General features: G+C 38.1%; 1 protein-coding gene and 1 long non-coding RNA gene across 5 annotated transcripts; one reads left to right on the top strand and one right to left on the bottom strand.

The window, feature by feature from the left end:
- Positions 1–521: 521 nt before the first annotated feature.
- Positions 522–15,832, bottom strand: LOC111272075 (putative cystathionine gamma-lyase 2). Of its 4 annotated transcripts, none has more exons than XM_022853260.2 (12): positions 15,718–15,832; positions 10,134–10,292; positions 9,421–9,708; positions 9,050–9,184; positions 8,246–8,521; positions 7,952–8,044; positions 7,761–7,855; positions 7,136–7,271; positions 4,932–6,822; positions 3,975–4,338; positions 2,384–2,581; positions 522–619 (listed from the first exon to the last, which is right to left on the bottom strand). In XM_022853260.2, exons 2-9 carry the CDS (start codon positions 10,272–10,274, stop codon positions 6,808–6,810), a joined length of 1,179 nt encoding a protein of 392 aa, XP_022708995.1. In that variant the 5' UTR covers positions 10,275–10,292; positions 15,718–15,832; the 3' UTR covers positions 522–619; positions 2,384–2,581; positions 3,975–4,338; positions 4,932–6,807. The 4 variants fall into 4 exon arrangements, with proteins under 4 accessions (XP_022708995.1, XP_086829277.1, XP_086829278.1 ...); XM_086973151.1 differs by lacking the exon at positions 15,718–15,832 and having other exon boundaries at positions 4,932–5,013; positions 5,145–6,822; positions 10,134–10,402; XM_086973152.1 differs by lacking the exon at positions 15,718–15,832 and having other exon boundaries at positions 3,975–4,325; positions 10,134–10,402.
- Positions 10,596–17,302, top strand: LOC147751899 (uncharacterized). Its single transcript, XR_015315602.1, has 3 exons — positions 10,596–10,908; positions 12,788–13,024; positions 17,218–17,302. It is a non-coding gene; the product is annotated as an uncharacterized LOC147751899 (long non-coding RNA).
- Positions 17,303–17,329: the final 27 nt, after the last annotated feature.

Below are 17,329 nucleotides of genomic sequence, written 5' to 3'. Positions count from 1 at the left end.
AAAAAAAATTTGAACCAAAATCCAAGCTAAAAATTAAGTAAAGGCTGCTGGTAATTTAAATCAGGCTCAATGGAACTGTGTATGTACGTATGCTCTTTAAATTTCTTGTTTGGAAAAACCTTCCCGTACTGTTGGATTTCGAAAGTAAACGAAACACCTTTCAGTATTCGCCCGACTAGGATGCTTTTCACTTCATATCTACGATACCGATGGTTTTCAGTGTTTCGTCCTTGGCCTTCTGAGATAGTATTGGCAAAGCTTTGCTTCACCTTCAAATTAAAATGTTTTTCATTTTATTTATTAAATATGTACTTTGTTACGGGCCATTTAAGAATTAGTTATGAGATTAGAAAGTTATCTTAATGTTAATCTTTACATCGTAATCTTTTATGCTAGAGATATACTCTTGTGTCCTTAAATGCGTATATATCTGAAAATAAAAATAATCGTTTTATGTTCACTATAAACAGATTATTAAATTAACCACAACTAAACTAGTTATTTAAAAAAAACGTTTCAAGTTTTGGAGACATCTATTTTATTTCAAATTCTGTTATATTGCGGAGGTACGTTATCTGGGACCAATAAATACATGGCATGTCTTGAATGCATCAACTACCTGCAAATACAAAATGAATAATCACATTCTGCCACAGTACATTGGATATATATATATTAAAAAAAAAATTAAAAAAAAAAAAAATATATATATATATATATATGTTTTTTTTGATGCTTTTATATTTGTGAAATGAATTGATTTTACAACGTGGTATTTATTATTTTAATTGTATTTTTCAAGCAGATTAATCGCTACATAGAAACAAAATGTCAGCATTGAATCTAATCGTTTCATGTTGATCATTCTTTCTAAGGACGTAAAGTCATATTGAAGGTGCAAAAAGTAACGATGTGTGGGCAGAAACATGTAATTCTTCGTTCATGCACACAAATATACAATACAAAAAAAAAACTGCATTTTGACACATTAGGAGTGCTGTCTTTATTGAGAGGTGTACGCCATTTTTTCTACTCAAGCTTACTGGCTTTTGCTTTGGACAACAAAAAACGTAGCACCCCAAGTTACAATGCAATTTTTTTCATTATTTGCCGGTAAGATTGCCTTCTTCCGTTTGGCATGGAAGCGATGCAGAAGTTACACGTAATAAAATGTCATAAGCAAATCCGGCAAACTTTAAAACTGGTTAATTCTCGAATTACGTGTTGCTAGCAGATGAGACTTGGCTGGTAAACACCCCAGTCTGTCAGTAACTCGTATGTGAGGACCGGTTGAGTTTACATCTGGAGACGTAAGTTCAAAAGAATAACCTATTTTAGTTTCGACAATCAACGTTTGATCGTTAAATTTTTTCTTTCGAAGGACACCGCGCCGTGGGAATGCATCGGGAGTTGATGAAGGCATAAACGTTTCAAGAACGATGATTGGACTGGGGAAGATCAGCGAGGAGGTGCGCAGAGGTTGGAAACCAAAGGACAAGAACGAATTACCGGGACCAAGGAGATTTTTCGCGAAAGCAGAGCTTGAGTCTAAGGGTTCTTTATCAGTGAAAACTGGAATTTAACATGTAACGTGCTACAGAGTTGTAGATTCAACGCCGAATAAGCGGAAACAGAGCAAAAAATGAGCCTCTGTAGATTGACTCCAGGACACTTGGAAATGCGTGCAGTGGATTCCACGGGTAATTTGTGGAACAACAAAAATTTGCCTTAAGCATACGATCGCCATAGGCGAGGTAAAATTCAGTCTCGACCACGAGATAGAAAGCAAGTAGGCAATAGAATGGCGTTCCCCTAGAAAGACATCGAATACAACAACAGCGTTAAATAGGTTCGGACGGAATATAGTAGTAGTATTATTAATAGATAATATAATTAATAGATATTAATGGCATATACTACTAAGGGAGACTCGCCAAAAATGAACCAACTCAAGGGACTCAAGACATCAAAAGCACGCAGTCTAGTTACTTGATAACAACGCTAGACCTCATATTGTCATGCCTGAACTAATTTATAGACTAACTAAAAGAATATTCAACATTTATGTCTACTCGCTTACTCTCCTAATCGTAGCCTGTGTAATAGCGGGGCCCCCAGCAAGCATACCCCAATATCGATTTACTACGATACGCTATAGAAAAATGTCATATGTCGTACGCGAATTGGTGGTAATCGCTATCCAAAAGTTGCTATAGCATTGGGACAGTGTGTAAAAAATAAAGGAGAATACCTCTGACAAAAAATACAAGACCACTCCAGTTCAGCTAATTAAAAAATCGTTCAATTTCAAAGTCCACCGGATTCGTTTGTAACAGCCTAGTAGTTTGAGAAATTATCTATAATATTCATTTGCCATACGTACAGCTTTGTCAATTTGTTCGTCATCTCTGCTGCAAAACGCTTGAAATTCTGTGGTATCATTGATTCCTCCAGGGCTGTCAAGGACTTCCTGAACACAGCTTACATGCCTCTCTAGGATAATAAGCGTATCATTTAAAACGACTTGATCGATGTCGCGCAGTGTCTTCATCAAGCAGGGTACCTTAGTGTTTAAGGCTAGCTGTACGCAACAGAAATTAAGCAAAAGTAATGTAAATAAATGGAGGGTCACTGATTCATATTAGATGCTATTTAGGAAAGATACGGATTTCGCTAAAATTATTGACCACAGCAAAATACACTAACAGGGTAAGTTCTAATTAGCGATTTCAAATAGTTTCGAACTTCAAAGTTAGCTAACGTCAAATACGTAGTAGCAACTGTAGAAACGAACCATAATTAAAATTGCCCAATGTGTAACATTCACCTTTTAGAATCACTGTATTCATAGCTGGTGGCATTGATTTTTTTTATCATTCAAAAATTTGTTTCGGTTTTACCTGCGTTTGGTATTACTTCTCATATAGTTTGTCTGCAGAGAAGGAAAAAAACAACCTTTTGATTATTTAGAGAGGGGGCGGCGGTAACAGTGATATTTTAGGTTTTATTGCATAATTCATCGTATACATCTGTAGAGGTGGATGTTGATACTCAAGCCCACTTTACCGCAATTGTTCCTCCAACAAAAACTCTAGGCTCGTGCTAGCTATAATGCAGGAAAGATCGATCAATGTTTTCTAGCGAGAACTAAAAGTTCAACTAATAGTAAGCATTAACAAGAGTATGATTAAAATGAGTTGTTAGCTCAAATAGTGTAGACATAGCCGACACGTACGTGCACACGCAACGACGTAAACTGCGGACCTTTCCTTTGATCGTGCCCCTTGTATAGCGACCTTGTTTCTAGTGAGCGTACGGAAATTTTGTCAATCAACAATAAAATTTCCATATATTGAATGAAAGCCGAACGTCCGAGCGCCGCAATATGAGTGTACTCATTCTACAACTACGAAAAACTCAGTTGTCACACAATAAAACTGTATAGTGTGCACTGGCTTCATATTATAGATAAAATGTATCATAGCGTTTCGCTGAACGCCAAGCTGTACGGGTCAAAATGATTCTTCTCTTCTGCCTTTTTAATTATTTGCCTCTTTTGTTTATTACGCCTTTGAATCAAAAATGTGCCGCGTGATATAAACTCAATTTCACACTATTTAATACGGTGAAAAATAGTCTCTTATTATATCTATAGTTCGCATGTCTCTATAGCATTTCTTCTCAAAGTTCTGTTGATTATCAATAGTGGACGATCTTATGAATACAGATCGAGTTAATATTTTGTTGATAGGTAAAGTGGGCCAGAATGTTCCGTTCACTAAGATATCTATAACAGATAGACAACCGATGCTGTACGGTTCTTGTTCAACGCGTCTCAATATTTTCCGTAGTCTCCTATTATCTAGATCAGACTTTTTGCAGAATTTAGCTTTTTTTGGATTTGTGAATATAATTATCTTACGCTAGATCAGCTCATAAAATTCTATAGTGCAAAAAAAAAAAGTTCGACTAACCTGCCGTATTTCCTTAGACTCAAATCTTCCACGAGTGTCCTGATCCATGAATCTCATAAGAATAGCGACCGTTCGATTCATAACTAATTCAGGTAGTTCGAGCTTAACTTCTGTCAAATTGTCTATGGAAGTGTTTTCGGTGACGAAATTAATTCTGTTATTTAACCGCTTGTCATTCGTGGCAGTCTCGGTGTTAACTGGATCCGTCGCAGAACTATCGCCTCCATCCATAGCGCTGCCATCCGTTATTCCGAGGACGAGCACCACATACGCCAAAAGGAAGACGGATGCACAAATCCACGGGATCTCCATCGTCGCAAGGAAAGGATCGTGACGCTCTTACCTCAGGACCTACCGGTTAGCTCTCGTATGCCGATGACAAGAAACAGCAGAATTTAGAGCGAACAGAACAGTTTACTAGTGCAGAGAAGATTATTGTGAGAGAAAGCTAAGTGGTTTAGGAAAACTCTATGGCAGACGCTGTAACAAACGTTACTTTGTATTGTATTGTAAAAGTATTTCATCTAATCATAGTCGGCTTTCCATTAAAACTTCCATTAATGTGTACTAAGGGTCCGCTAAGATATGTGACAAATTAGTGCAATGGGTTAAAAACAATAGTTTTTTTTTACTCAAATCTACCTTTTTTTTTTTTTGTAAAGAATTTTTAAAAAAACTTGGCGAGTGTTTTTGTGTCGATCTTGGCTTGACAGTCTGCTTATTAGTAAGCGAATCTAGTTACATTTTACTACGACTACACATACCTGGGACAATAGAATCTTATGATCGTCAGTTATGCATGCAGCGTCATGCCGGTCGTCATCTTTTTTTCGGAGTTTAGGCTTGCAATTTCTCCGTTGTACCGAAATTATTTATTAAGCATACTCAATATCATATATTACACCATGTATGCTATCTTCAAGCATCGCTGCTGAAAAACTGAGTGAGTAATCTTACCTTTATGGATCAAACATACGCTGAAAGTAGACAGGAGCTAGCCACGAGAAGATAATGTGGAATAATATTAGAAGACTGCGCTCTGTCATGCGACGAATGCACGAGGCAAGGGAAGTTAGCCTTGATACATCCATATGAGTTCCGCTCGACTGCAACTAACTAACTAACAAGATATAGTACTACAGTATTGATGTCTGATTTTTCTGGCCCTACCTATTGAGAAACGCGGGAGGGTAAGCAGCAGTGCCCAAATCACTTTTTGCTACATCTACTCACACTTGAATGGCAATCCTCACTGTCGAAGATCTTTATACAGAGGTCTGCTTACGAAGGGCCGTCTACGGCAATCTCTCTTCGCTGCTCTTTCCGTAGAGACTATTATTACGCAATTCAAGAATGAATCAATTTGCTGGGATGCCACAATGGAAGAAGCATGGCCTCCACGAAACAGAAATGAAAACGCATACACATGAGCTGATTGCTCGAAAGTAGCGAGTCTACTATAGGATTTACAAAATAATCAGAAATCGACGTAGTGCTAGACGGGATTCCCCTAGAATAAATAGCCAGGTATTTTAAAAGAGAAAAACAAAATTATAATCATAAGGCCTGCTTTCAATTTGAGTTAATCATTTTACTGCACCGGCTAATATTGCGTGCATTGTTTTTTTTTCGTCAAGGCTTTGATTGTGGTGGCTACGAACGTTGTATCGACTAGCTTCTTATTAACAAATTTAACTCTAAACGCTATCGCAGCACCGAACCTGGTAACTTGACAGTTAAAACGCCTGCAAGGCATTCGTTGAAACTTGGCCTAAATGATTACACGTCACTATTTAGTTCGGTAACGTTTTCCAAGAATAAGCGTTAGGCGTAATGCTAAGACAAAAGTTACACGTTTTTGATTATTTCTTGTTATTAATTAACTTTAATAATAGAATAACTATATTATATTTTTGTAACTTTATAAAAAATATATTGTTATTGTTTCTCTAATTCGGACGGTTTATTGGTCATCTAATGCCTCTCTAATAACACTCGATGATTTTAAAGCCTTTTACTTCTAAACAGTAAACAACAGACCGTGTTCTCCTCGTAGATACAATTCATCTTTTACATTAGCAGATTCCTCTCGTAAAGGATTGCAGGTGTCAGTATCATTTATATATGATAGCAATCAAACATTTGCTAGCTACACACTTCACCTGGTATTAGTCTGTAATTGGCTAACAGGTACCCATATTCGAAATTGCTAAAGTTACAGCCATGTCTAAAAAACTTGAATATTCCCGCAATTCATAAGACAAATATATTGTTCTTAAATTGCAGCACAAGATATCCTGATATTTATCATCAGATCGTAAATTAACCATTCTGATTATCACATTAGAAAAATTATTTTATTCCAGTGTTAAAAAAAAAACTGTTGTTATTAGCATTGAATAAAATCATGCGCCATCTATAGACGTTCTTTTGAAACCCCTACCGAATATTTTTCGAGCGTTTGCCTGAATATTCATATCGTTAAAGAAAACCTAAGATAATGATTAGCTACGAGGTACATATAGCACATTTCACAGGAAAAGGTAGATTAGGCTGCCGTTTGGGCCAATACACGCAGTTGTTTGCTATCTTGTCACACTAATTAGAAATATTATTTCAGCAGCGCCATCAAAGAAATTACGTTATAGAACCAAAATCTGCTTTGTGAAGCGTAGATATATTATAAGTGTTCAATGTGTAAGACGCAATATGTTGAATAGATGTTTAATGATTTGTTTATTTATGATGAAAATCAATCAAGGCTGAAACTACGAGTGGGAAAAATCGCGCACTGCAGTAACGTGTGGTGTCCGATCGCTCATATTCGAACTTGCTACACCTTCGCAGCCTGAAAGATCAAAACAGATTTCAGTAATACTGCTGCCGTTACTTTTTAACCCACCTTAACCAAACGCGTTCGTCCACTAAACGATATAAATCGTAATATTGAGAAGTATTTGGAATTCCTCTATCCGCATGGATCAGCAGGTAATTGGTCAGCTCTAAAAGCTTAATGATGATTAAGTTTAAAAACTTAACTTAAAAAAAGCTGACCAATTTTTTTGTTTTCAAAAGAAACAGACCTGAGCCAATTACATGTAGCAATAATCAATAAAGTAACAATTCCGATCGATAGTATGCGATAAGCATGGATTACTTACAACTTTGAGAGCCTGATCGAGATCTTCCACCAGGTCGTCGACATTCTCTAGGCCAATTGAGAGACGGATCAGGTTGTTGGTCATACCTAATCGTGCCCTTTGCTCCTCAGGCAGCAACGCATGGGTCATTTTCGACCTGCGAGGAAATGCCGTGTTCAGAGAACGAAACATTATACGACTTGGTTCATTTGATGTTTACGGAAAAAGATGTAGGTCGTAAAGTAGAGCGAAGGCACCCTAGAATGCAGTTGCTTAATAAGTTGGCCCTACTTGATATACAACGTTTGTTTAATCTCTTGCATGTAGCACGTCGTTGCCCCGTCTGTGCCAGCGTAACTCGAAGTGGAGCAAAGCATTTAACATTTGATTATTGCTAGCTTATAGAGCTATTCACTGGATACATTTTATACGGAATATTGCCATCTATTGTAACACAACGGGAGCTCAAAAATAGTGATACCTAGGTACTGATAGGTTAACCCGTGTTTCACTGAGTGAGACAAAACGTGGCTGATTAACAATTCTGTCGGCTCAGTCAAGGCCGGCCGATATTATCGTATGTAGCTAGTCAACTAAGTTTAACATGAACAGTAATGAATTAAGCCAAAAGAAAGACAAGACATACGGTAATGAAGCGAGAGATTCAACAGCTCCCAGACTCTCAGCGATGGAGAATATTTTCAGCGACGTGAGGAAAGCACGTGATTCCTTCTCACCACCCTAAATCAACAACAAGAAATAACAATTTTGATCCGAAATCGATTGTATTATCCAAAGATTTATGTGTTATCAAAGAATGACCTTCAACTAAAATACCTTTATATAAAAGCTGAGCATTCCACTGAAGCCGCTACACTGTTTTTTGGCCGTTTCATGCTGCGGGTGTGAGGGAAGTCCTGGATGCAGTACCTGAATTTTTAATCAGAATGAGTTTAATTTACCGGTCGGCGATAAAGCCCCAGCTTAGCTACCAAATCTTCACGAATTGTATATACATGTGATGTCACCAATTAAATAAAACAAGTATTAATTACGTGTTGAGTATCTCCGAATAGCACAACTTTTACCTTGGAATAAGCCATCTAAGTTCATCACTTGGAGAGCACCAACCTTTTGTACTTGAGGATTACTTTCGAGAAAACGGGCAATTTTCAACCCGTTTTCCTGGTGTCTCTCCATACGCACCGCTAGCGTCTTGATGCCACGATTGACAAGAAAACAGTCAAAAGGTGAAGGCACTGCACCAATAGCGTTCTGAAGGAACCGCAAGCGTTCATGGATATCTTCTCGATTGGTTATGATACAGCCCATTAGAGCGTCGGAGTGCCCGTTAATATATTTCGTAACCGAGTGCATCACGACATCAGCGCCTAGAGCTAATGGATTCTGAAATTATTTAACATTCAGAAGTTAGAACTTTCTTTTCTCTGTGTCTCACTTTTTTTTCTCTTTCAATTGAATATTAGTAAAACACAAATAAAAGTTTAGCCATATGCATATGTCATTTATATCAATGTAGTACACGTTCCCATTAGCACCGACTTAAAAGCAAAAATCGGGTAACTTGTCTTCTGATTGTCCTAATAGGAAGTTTTTTTCTCAGCTATTTGTAGCTGAGGCCTAACCTAACCTAACCTACTTACGGGAATGAAACAAACGATGAGAGGTATTGTACCAGAATGTGCACATATCCTGTAGAAACTCATTATCAATTAGTGTCAATACGCGTCATAGTAATTTTGCGTTGATAAAGTGATCCCTAATTAAAAGCGGTTGAACACGAAAGATGGGACATTGTTATCACCAATTAATAGGCCTGGACACGTGCAAAGGACAGAGGAAACTATTGTAGATTTTATTTGCTAAGTAAGATATGCTTTATTAGGGTTTGTTAGGATATCGGTCCTGTTTTACCTGAAAGTAAGGGCTCATGAAGGAGTTGTCCATGACGAGTATTGCTTCCGGCGCCCCTTTCTTGACTACGACGGACACGGCAGCGATATCGACAATTTTCATCATTGGATTAGACGGCGATTCCACCCAAATTAGCTAAAAGTCGAAAACGATACAAAGATGTCACATTCTTGAAAACATAACAAATATTGTAAATGTAAGTACAGCCTGAACAAATGTAGCAAAATGTTGTATTACAGCGGGACGGGAAGAAAATCATAACACAAAATGTACTATATATCCGCAAGCGCAATGCGACAGTAAGAATATATAAATCCCATGACTATTATAAGTATGATGCAATTTCAAATTCAATACTTTGTGTAACGTACTTTTGTGTTAGACTTGAGCGCCTTAGAGACGTTATCGGCATCAGTAGCATCAACAAAATCTACTTCAAGGCCATGTGGCACCGCGCAGTGACGTAGTATACGGGTCACGCCACCGTAGAGGTCATCAAAGGCCACGATATGATCCCCAGCATTCACGAGATGAAGGACGTTGTCCACTGCCGCCATACCCGAAGAGTAACACAGCGCAAATTTGGCTTTCTCTAGTGAGGCGATACAAGTTTCGAGACAAGTTCGACTAGGGTTTCCAGAACGGGCATACTTGTAACCCTGTAATAAAATCATATGTTAGTGTGATAGTTCCCCGATTGATTCATGTAACAGGGTATTAACCGACCCTTCTTTCGGCTGCTACCTTAACCAAGCTTTTGGCAGTATCTAGCGAAAATTGAAACGAACGCACGATTTCTGCTATGAACAACTTAATTAAAAAAGTGTGTACTCAATCAATGCATAAAATAAATGTTAAGCATTAACCACGTTCGCTCGAAGGACTCTACGCGAAGCCTAAAGGATATCTTTGTATATAAATAGTCATATTCGAAATCATTAAAAAAAGAAAATCAAGTTATCGGGAAACAAACTATTTTATCAGCAAATAGTAAAATAAACAATATGACGAAAAACGTATCAATCATGTGCCATGTATTTGGCATACAAATTGTTGTCTATTTATGTGCTTTTCGTTTTCTTACCGCGTGTTCACCTGGCGCAAACTGTTGAAAAGTGGTTGCAAGAGAAATCGGCGGTATGACAGGATTTGAGTTCCAGTTTTTCGGGTTTTGTCCAGCATGGATCGCGTTCGTTTCGATGCGAAACAAGTTATTTTCGGACATTTTTCAGACAGAACCGATCTGAAAATAAGCTGAACTAATCAACGAACTTAAAAGTCATAGATGATTAGAAAAAAAACAGGCCCGTACATACTGCATTCATCTATTAGCGGCCCGGACCAGAGAGGGTATCGGTGAGCGCTCGAGGAAAACCCCTTTCCTTTCAAGTTTTACTGCCCAGTGGCCAGAGGCACTAAAATTGTCTTTAAGGACTTTAAAGGCAATAAGAGCTTTGACTTGCTAACTCAGTGGCGTGGCACTAAAATTGCTAGAAACTGGTCGTTTGCCTGATAATAGGATTAGATTGCTTCTTTTATATACTTTTTGTTTAACGGCGGAGCTTTTCATTCCACATTACCTAAAAGGGTGCGGGGAAACGATGATAGCAATGTCTGTCATCAGAAATCGCGCTCTAGCTTCTCACCCTATAACAGCCCATCGGTTGCCTATGGCATAGAAATTACACACCTGAAGAAACTAAGACGCCCGGACCTACCTACCTACCTATCTTAAGTTAACCTCGTCTGCACGGCAAAAAAATAGTGTACCTTCCCGTAGAAATACTTTTACTCAGAGAAACGACACCTTGACTTTCCGCCTACACCTGCTTTTAACGAACCTCTCGCAACTTAGGAAGGTAAGTTCGCGGAAGTAGACGTACAGTTCTACAGATGTGAAGCTATTCCAAGCTATGGCAGTGAATTATAATTAGGCGCGCGGTGCGTGGCCTAGTATCTATTCACCTGAAAAAGCATCGTTTATGATCTTTCCGGAATTGTTTACGAGAATATAATAGCTTTTGCGGTCTACCTGATAAAGGTGTATACAGTTTACTCATTCATGTTATTATTCGTGTTGCTCTGTTGTCCGTCCTTGCCTAAGCTTAGGTTTGTGCAGACTAATTCTTGAAACCGTAAATTGCCAATTTACATCTTCCGTTTCTACGTCAACGTACCTGCTACGTAGCCCCAACAAGAATTATCAATGTTTTTCACTAAACACATTACATGCCCCAATCAGTTCAGCGTCTAGTCGTCTTTTAGATGACTCATAATCAACAAAACGATACGTTTACTTCACTCAATCCCGCTGCATCGTTATTATGAAAAAAAAAAAACATACTAACTTCAATAGTATACAGTAGTTTTTGTCAGTCAGATCAGTTTGAGGTGATTTGATGTCGACATTCACTGGGGTTCTGGGTGAACAGCGCTAATGGCGTAGACAAGTCAATCAAATCCGTTAGCTTGTTACAAAAAAAGTTATTGCTCACTTTTTAGTACTATAACAAACTACTACGTTACGTATCAAACAATTTTGTGTCTGATCAAACACCTTGTTCTTTCCTATTGCTGCCTGTCTGGTAAGTGAATCCTAGCCTTAAAGCGGAAAATATATGCGCACTAGTCGCACGAGATACGGCAGATAGCGATAGTTGCTCAGTTTTCATTTTCCTATGACAAAGACGTTCTATGAACGGTCTACTTTCCGACGTCTGCTTATCTAACACGTAACAGACGAGTACAGGCAGTACAGGATTCTATCACCTTTCGAAGACAAACGTCCGACCACTGTCTTTTGCTGCGAGCTGTTATCAGCTTTTGTGTATAGTACTTTTGTCAATATAAAATCTCATAGGTATCACCAATACCCACTGTGAAGTATGTATTCTTGAATAGTGGCAGATCAAGAGCAAGAACTTAGTCCAAAAGAGCCGTTAGTTCTTTGTGCAAACTGTATCCTGTTATCTTCATATGTTAAATTGTTGTGTCAACAGTAAATATAGGCATCACTTCGTTAATGATTCCTTTTTATTAAGAAAAAAAAAAAAATGATTTACTAAAACGCATAATCTCTATAGGAGTCGGTTCGTACTTTGTTGCACTGTGATGTTGCAGGAAACAGAATACTTCCCTTTAGCTTTCCTTACGGAAAACCAGACACAATTACCCCTGAAGACCTGGAAAAGCAATTTGTGACTGCGCTTTATTGAACATTCTATTTACTTTAAGGTTAGCAGCAGGCTATGCTCTAGATAGTATTCAGCTCAAAAAAACGTATACGCTTAAATTACGTTACCTAACAGGAAAGCTACGTGCTCGTCATCAAGCACATTTTCCTAGTAGTTTAAGTAATAAGTGACGTCATGCTATAAGGTGCCAGCAACTGACGGTTTCAAGAGTCTCTGCGAGATTCTTAATGAGGTTATCGGCATTTTCAAAGCCAATGGAAACACGTATGTGCCTGCCAAATTTTGACCGCTTCCTCTGGGAACAATGCGGCATACTACCGCCAATTTGAAAAACACTATCTTATAATTTCAATAATTTAACAGTTATAGCGCCTAGCATACGGCTGTCTGATTTAGATGAACATTTTGTTATTTAGATTTAACATAATACTACATAGGTTATACATCGTGGATAAAAATAAATATTTAATAGAAAATAATATAACAAATATTAGTTTTTTGAAAATGAAATCTTAAACTGATAACACGACCGGTTTTATTTTAGCTCAACGTTGATGACAAAATTATCCGCTATCGTGCAAGAGCAAAAACAAGTACAAAAAAACTGCCACGTCGCAGAATAACAATTACCATAGGATCTAAATCATTAACTTGAGTCAAATAGACATTTATGGCAGTCACGTAAGTAAGTTAACGTTTCTGAGGCTGACTGCGAACTTGAAGATGTTTTAAGGATTTAAGCAATACACGCGCCACCTTCTCGCCGCACGAAAAATTACAGGTAGGGAATAGATGAAAAGTATTAAAGCCTCATTTGATTCTAACTCCGTATATTCCAACCTATATCACGTAACAAACAAGTGATTTGTTAGATACTCGCATTCGTTTAACTTATTAATTATAAACTATCATCGCAGGGCAATATATGCCCCCGATGAAATAAGCGAATGTTACCAACATATTCATATAGAACAATTAGTGTATCGCCCTAATTGCAGGGGGTCTGTGAGGAACGCGTGCGGATAAGATACACAAACGTTACCATTGTCAGAATAGGATAGCCATAAGAGGATCCGTAGCGTGCTAAATGATTATTAGACAAAACCTCAGACAGTGAAGGTGTCTACTTGGCTTATCATTAGTAGTCGTGCTGAGACTTGCGCAACACATGATGAATACTTTCCTAATAAATGACCATGCAGTAAAACGGTATATGGTACCGATCTATATATATATATATATGTATGTGGTAAGATATGAAGTGTAAATATTTGAGTTTTATATTCGCCACAAATATAGACAGTCACTGAAAAGCTGACCTCTCCATTGAAACCATTGCGTTGCCCCATTGCGGTGTCGTGCTGAGAATCGGATGGCAAACATAGGTGCAACACCAAAAAAATGAGAGTCGAAAAAGCATTTCTTCGCGCGAGCCTTTCACTTAGGATAAATTACTGATGGCCAGGTTGTCGCTTTTTTTCTAGAGGTTTTTTCCTAATTTCGCATTCTAGTATCCATAGCAAGGTTGAGCAATTGGTAAAGCGTAACTGGCAATATTTCTTTTCTTAAATTACGAGTGTAATTTATTCATGTCTCGTAAACGAAAGATACACTTTAGAACATACAGACAGGCCAAGAATTTATACGGGAAGCCTATTTCAATTAATTTTAACCTTAATAATGGGCAAAGTTCTGTTACTACCTAGCTCCAGAACTAACGAAGATCGACTCTTTAAACGGTAGGGTGCTGTTTCAAGAAAGCATCGATTTTCAATTCATTGCCTTAATTAATTAATTAACAACAAAGGCACTGTTCAAATAAATTCTACAGAAATCGCTAATGTATTATATCGGGTGCACTACGAAATCACTATCCAAACTTCTGGAACTTTAAAACAAGCCGATCACTGTACCGCGAAGAGGCCTTTCCGTCGTTCACGAAAAATGTCTACGAAAAAATGAAAAAAATGATGTAGGTGAAATAAGCTTGTAATAAAAATGGCCTGGAAATAAGTATTTGAAGGCATTGCCTGCACCGAGTATTGCATCGCTGATGCCGCAGCAGCAATAGTTTCATTATTGACAGTTCCATATAGTTATCACAGTAAGCATGCTAAGTGACAATGATCTATGAATAGAAAAAGGATCAATATTATCATATATGAATAAACAGACGGACACAATTGTTGCTAACCCCGAAGTATCTAACCCCCAAGTGTCATGGAGGGGTATTGGTGTGCAGAGTAGTTGCCCGCCAATTAGTAGAACACATTGGCTAATATGCTTAGTAAATTAGTTAGTTAAGTTATTCCACTTAAGCCTTTGGCTCGGGAATTTTTTTGTTAGCTTCGTAGCGTCAACAAGATCAACTCCAACGTCGAACGATATGGCATAGTGACGCAGTGTCGAAAGCCACGACATGATCCCTGGTCTCGGCGAGATGAAGTAAGTTGTCAAATACAACTGTACCAAAAGCGTGGCATAAAACAAAGATTGAACCCCTTTCATTGCAACAAGTTTTGAGGCAGGCAGGCAGGCAGGCAGCGGTAACCTTGTAAATACGAGACGCACACCCTGTGTGGGTACGTAGCAATAACGAAGAGATATTCCCTACGATAGCTTTAATTGATCACCTATGTTGCCTTTGGAATTCTAGCAGGATACGAAGCACGTGGCCAGCATTAACTTCGATCAATGATTTTGGCATCGAATTTACGATGCGAGCTTTTTGTACACAAGCTCCAGAAATGCCCCATATAGAAATCGCATGACTTCCCTTATGCGACACTCTATGAACTAATGTGTGCCAACGTAAGCATCAACAATCTCTTTAACATTGAAGCAAACTGCTCTATGAGACGTGGGCAACTACCGTCTGCAGGTGGAAACAATCCACAATGATACAATATACAGAAATGTTTAGCCGCGTCATATTAGGTGACGTACACTGGTTTCATGTAAACATGGTAGACAAAAAGTATAATATAATTATCCTTTAATTGCTCCGTAGATTACACTCTGAGGAGCTTGTACTACCGGTGTTCCATACCCTGTACCTGATTCAGCTTGTCTTTTTTTTTTTTTGCTTACAAAATTAAATGAAAAAAATGCGCCAAAGTAGTCACTGTGTTTGAACTATACAGCTTTGTCACGTCATGCACCTAAATATAAGACGGACAATCATAACAGTTAGTATCTCTTATATATTTATTTTTGCTAAGTGCTTCTCCCTATGAACGATTTACAACGCTGTCGTTATATATTCCTCGTGTAATGGCATAACGAAAGCGACTATTTACTTTTAGACTTTCAACCGCCTGGTTTTTTTGCAAGCGGAAATCTTGCGTCTTTCTCAATGAAATAGGAAACAAATGTTCACAGATAAATCTGATAAACTTTTAATTTTAAAACTTTCAGATAAATTTTTTTTTAACAGTCTTTCTCACATAGGAAACAATGAAAGGGCGCACTTACCATTTGCACATTAACCAGCATTGGTTGTCCGGCAATTTAATTTTCTCAATCCATCGATTTCCTTGTTTCGACAGAAGATAACATAAGCTGTAGATCCTTTCAATGCTTTACGCTTCGAGTCAGTTTTACGATGGTTCTCATCACAGCTCTACTTATGCGCACTCGGGCGGATTATATGAGAAACACACCGGTACACTCTGCTTCGTCGCTTTATCCTCCACAAAGGCAATATAATACAATGGATGGTCGTTACATATTAAATGCAATAAAAAATACTACTCTCATTAGTTGTGAGCGTTTTAGTACATTACATGACAGTCATGAATGTTTCGTTAGAGACCACAATTGCTAACTAGGTCACTATTGATCCTTGTGACAAAGTAAAAATCGTCTTAGAAGAAAAGTGTTCCGCTTGGCCACCCAGTTCAAAGGTGGTCATAAGCGAAACAACTGCCCCCCGAATTTTATCACTTCGGGCCTGGCCGGCCTGAACGCTAAAGAGAGCTCACTTGAAGGCATATTCAGATCTATTTTAATTAAGCACCCTTGAAGGTATTTCGTTAAACCATTGAACATCAGTCACGCAGGTGCAATCTATTTCATTTTATGCGTATAACACCGTAATAAGAGGTACGTAAGCATTGTTTGTTTTGGGACTTCTACCTTCTTCCATTGTTCTTACATTTATCCAGTTTATGATTTTCCTCTAAAGGAAGCTTTGTACCTAAAAGAAGGATAATATTGGGCTTAAGAGCTCTGCGATATTAGGTTCTGACTCCTTCCGCTGCTACAACAGATAGGAACGCATTGCAAGTCTCTAAACTCGTCTCTATAAACCGGATGAGAGTGGATGTATGAGGAAGTTCCTTCTGACTTTTGCTTTTTTCTGAAAGTTTTTTTTCTGAGAAGCCTTTAGCTACTCAGATTGTACCCTACATTTTGCGTTCATATCCTTTATATCATGTATGCCTGTTTTTTAATTGGGCTTCTGGTTGCTTCAAGCTATGTACCGTACGTCACCTAAACGGTTAAAGCGAAACATCGCCACGAATTGCAGAATGGCGGGTAACAGGAACGCGATGCGGAATAAAAAATACAACTTTATCTAATCAGTTATTAATACTATTGAACCCTTTTTAAGATCGAGTGGAGAACAACCGGACTGACTCAAAGTACAACGCTTTATGAAGTGCATGCAAATGAATAAGCGAAGTATCCTGCGCATTACGTCGCACTTCACTGCAGTTCATGAACTTCCAAAATGGACTGACACTTCGTCTATAATATCTAGGAAATGCCGATTTACTACTGGGTCATTTCATAAATGCAACATACCTACCACGTGGCCCAAACTGTCTATTTCAATGACTGTTTACCTATTAATAAGCCAAATACATTGACGTCTACGTGTACCGATAAAATCATTTCCCCTCCAAAAAGGAAAAGCCTCTCAACTTGATTGAAATTGACTAATTAAAAAATTATTTTCCTTCTTCTCAGATCAAATGGAAATTAAAACATCTACAGTGGATGAAGTGGATATTCTTAAGTATCTTTGAAGGGCAAATCGAGTTCGAAACAGTCATCCATTTACCAAGTAACTACCCGCTAG

This window comes from Varroa jacobsoni, unplaced genomic scaffold, assembly GCF_002532875.2.
Source record: "Varroa jacobsoni isolate VJ856 unplaced genomic scaffold, vjacob_1.0 contig01544, whole genome shotgun sequence".
Classification (NCBI taxonomy): domain Eukaryota; kingdom Metazoa; phylum Arthropoda; class Arachnida; order Mesostigmata; family Varroidae; genus Varroa; species Varroa jacobsoni.
The sequence above is the reverse complement of the archived record's forward strand: the minus strand, read 5'-3'. Positions and strand labels throughout refer to the sequence as shown.

Coding starts and splice junctions, on each gene's coding strand:
- LOC111272075 (XM_022853260.2), bottom strand. CDS start 10,274: ATGTCCGAAAATAACTTGTTTCGCATCGAAACGAACGCGATCCATGCT. Junction 8,045..8,245: donor GTAATCCTCAAGTACAAAAG/GTTGGTGCTCTC, acceptor TTAAAAATTCAG/GTACTGCATCCAGGACTTCC. Junction 7,272..7,760: donor GAATCTCTCGCTTCATTACC/GTATGTCTTGTC, acceptor ATTTCCTCGCAG/GTCGAAAATGACCCATGCGT.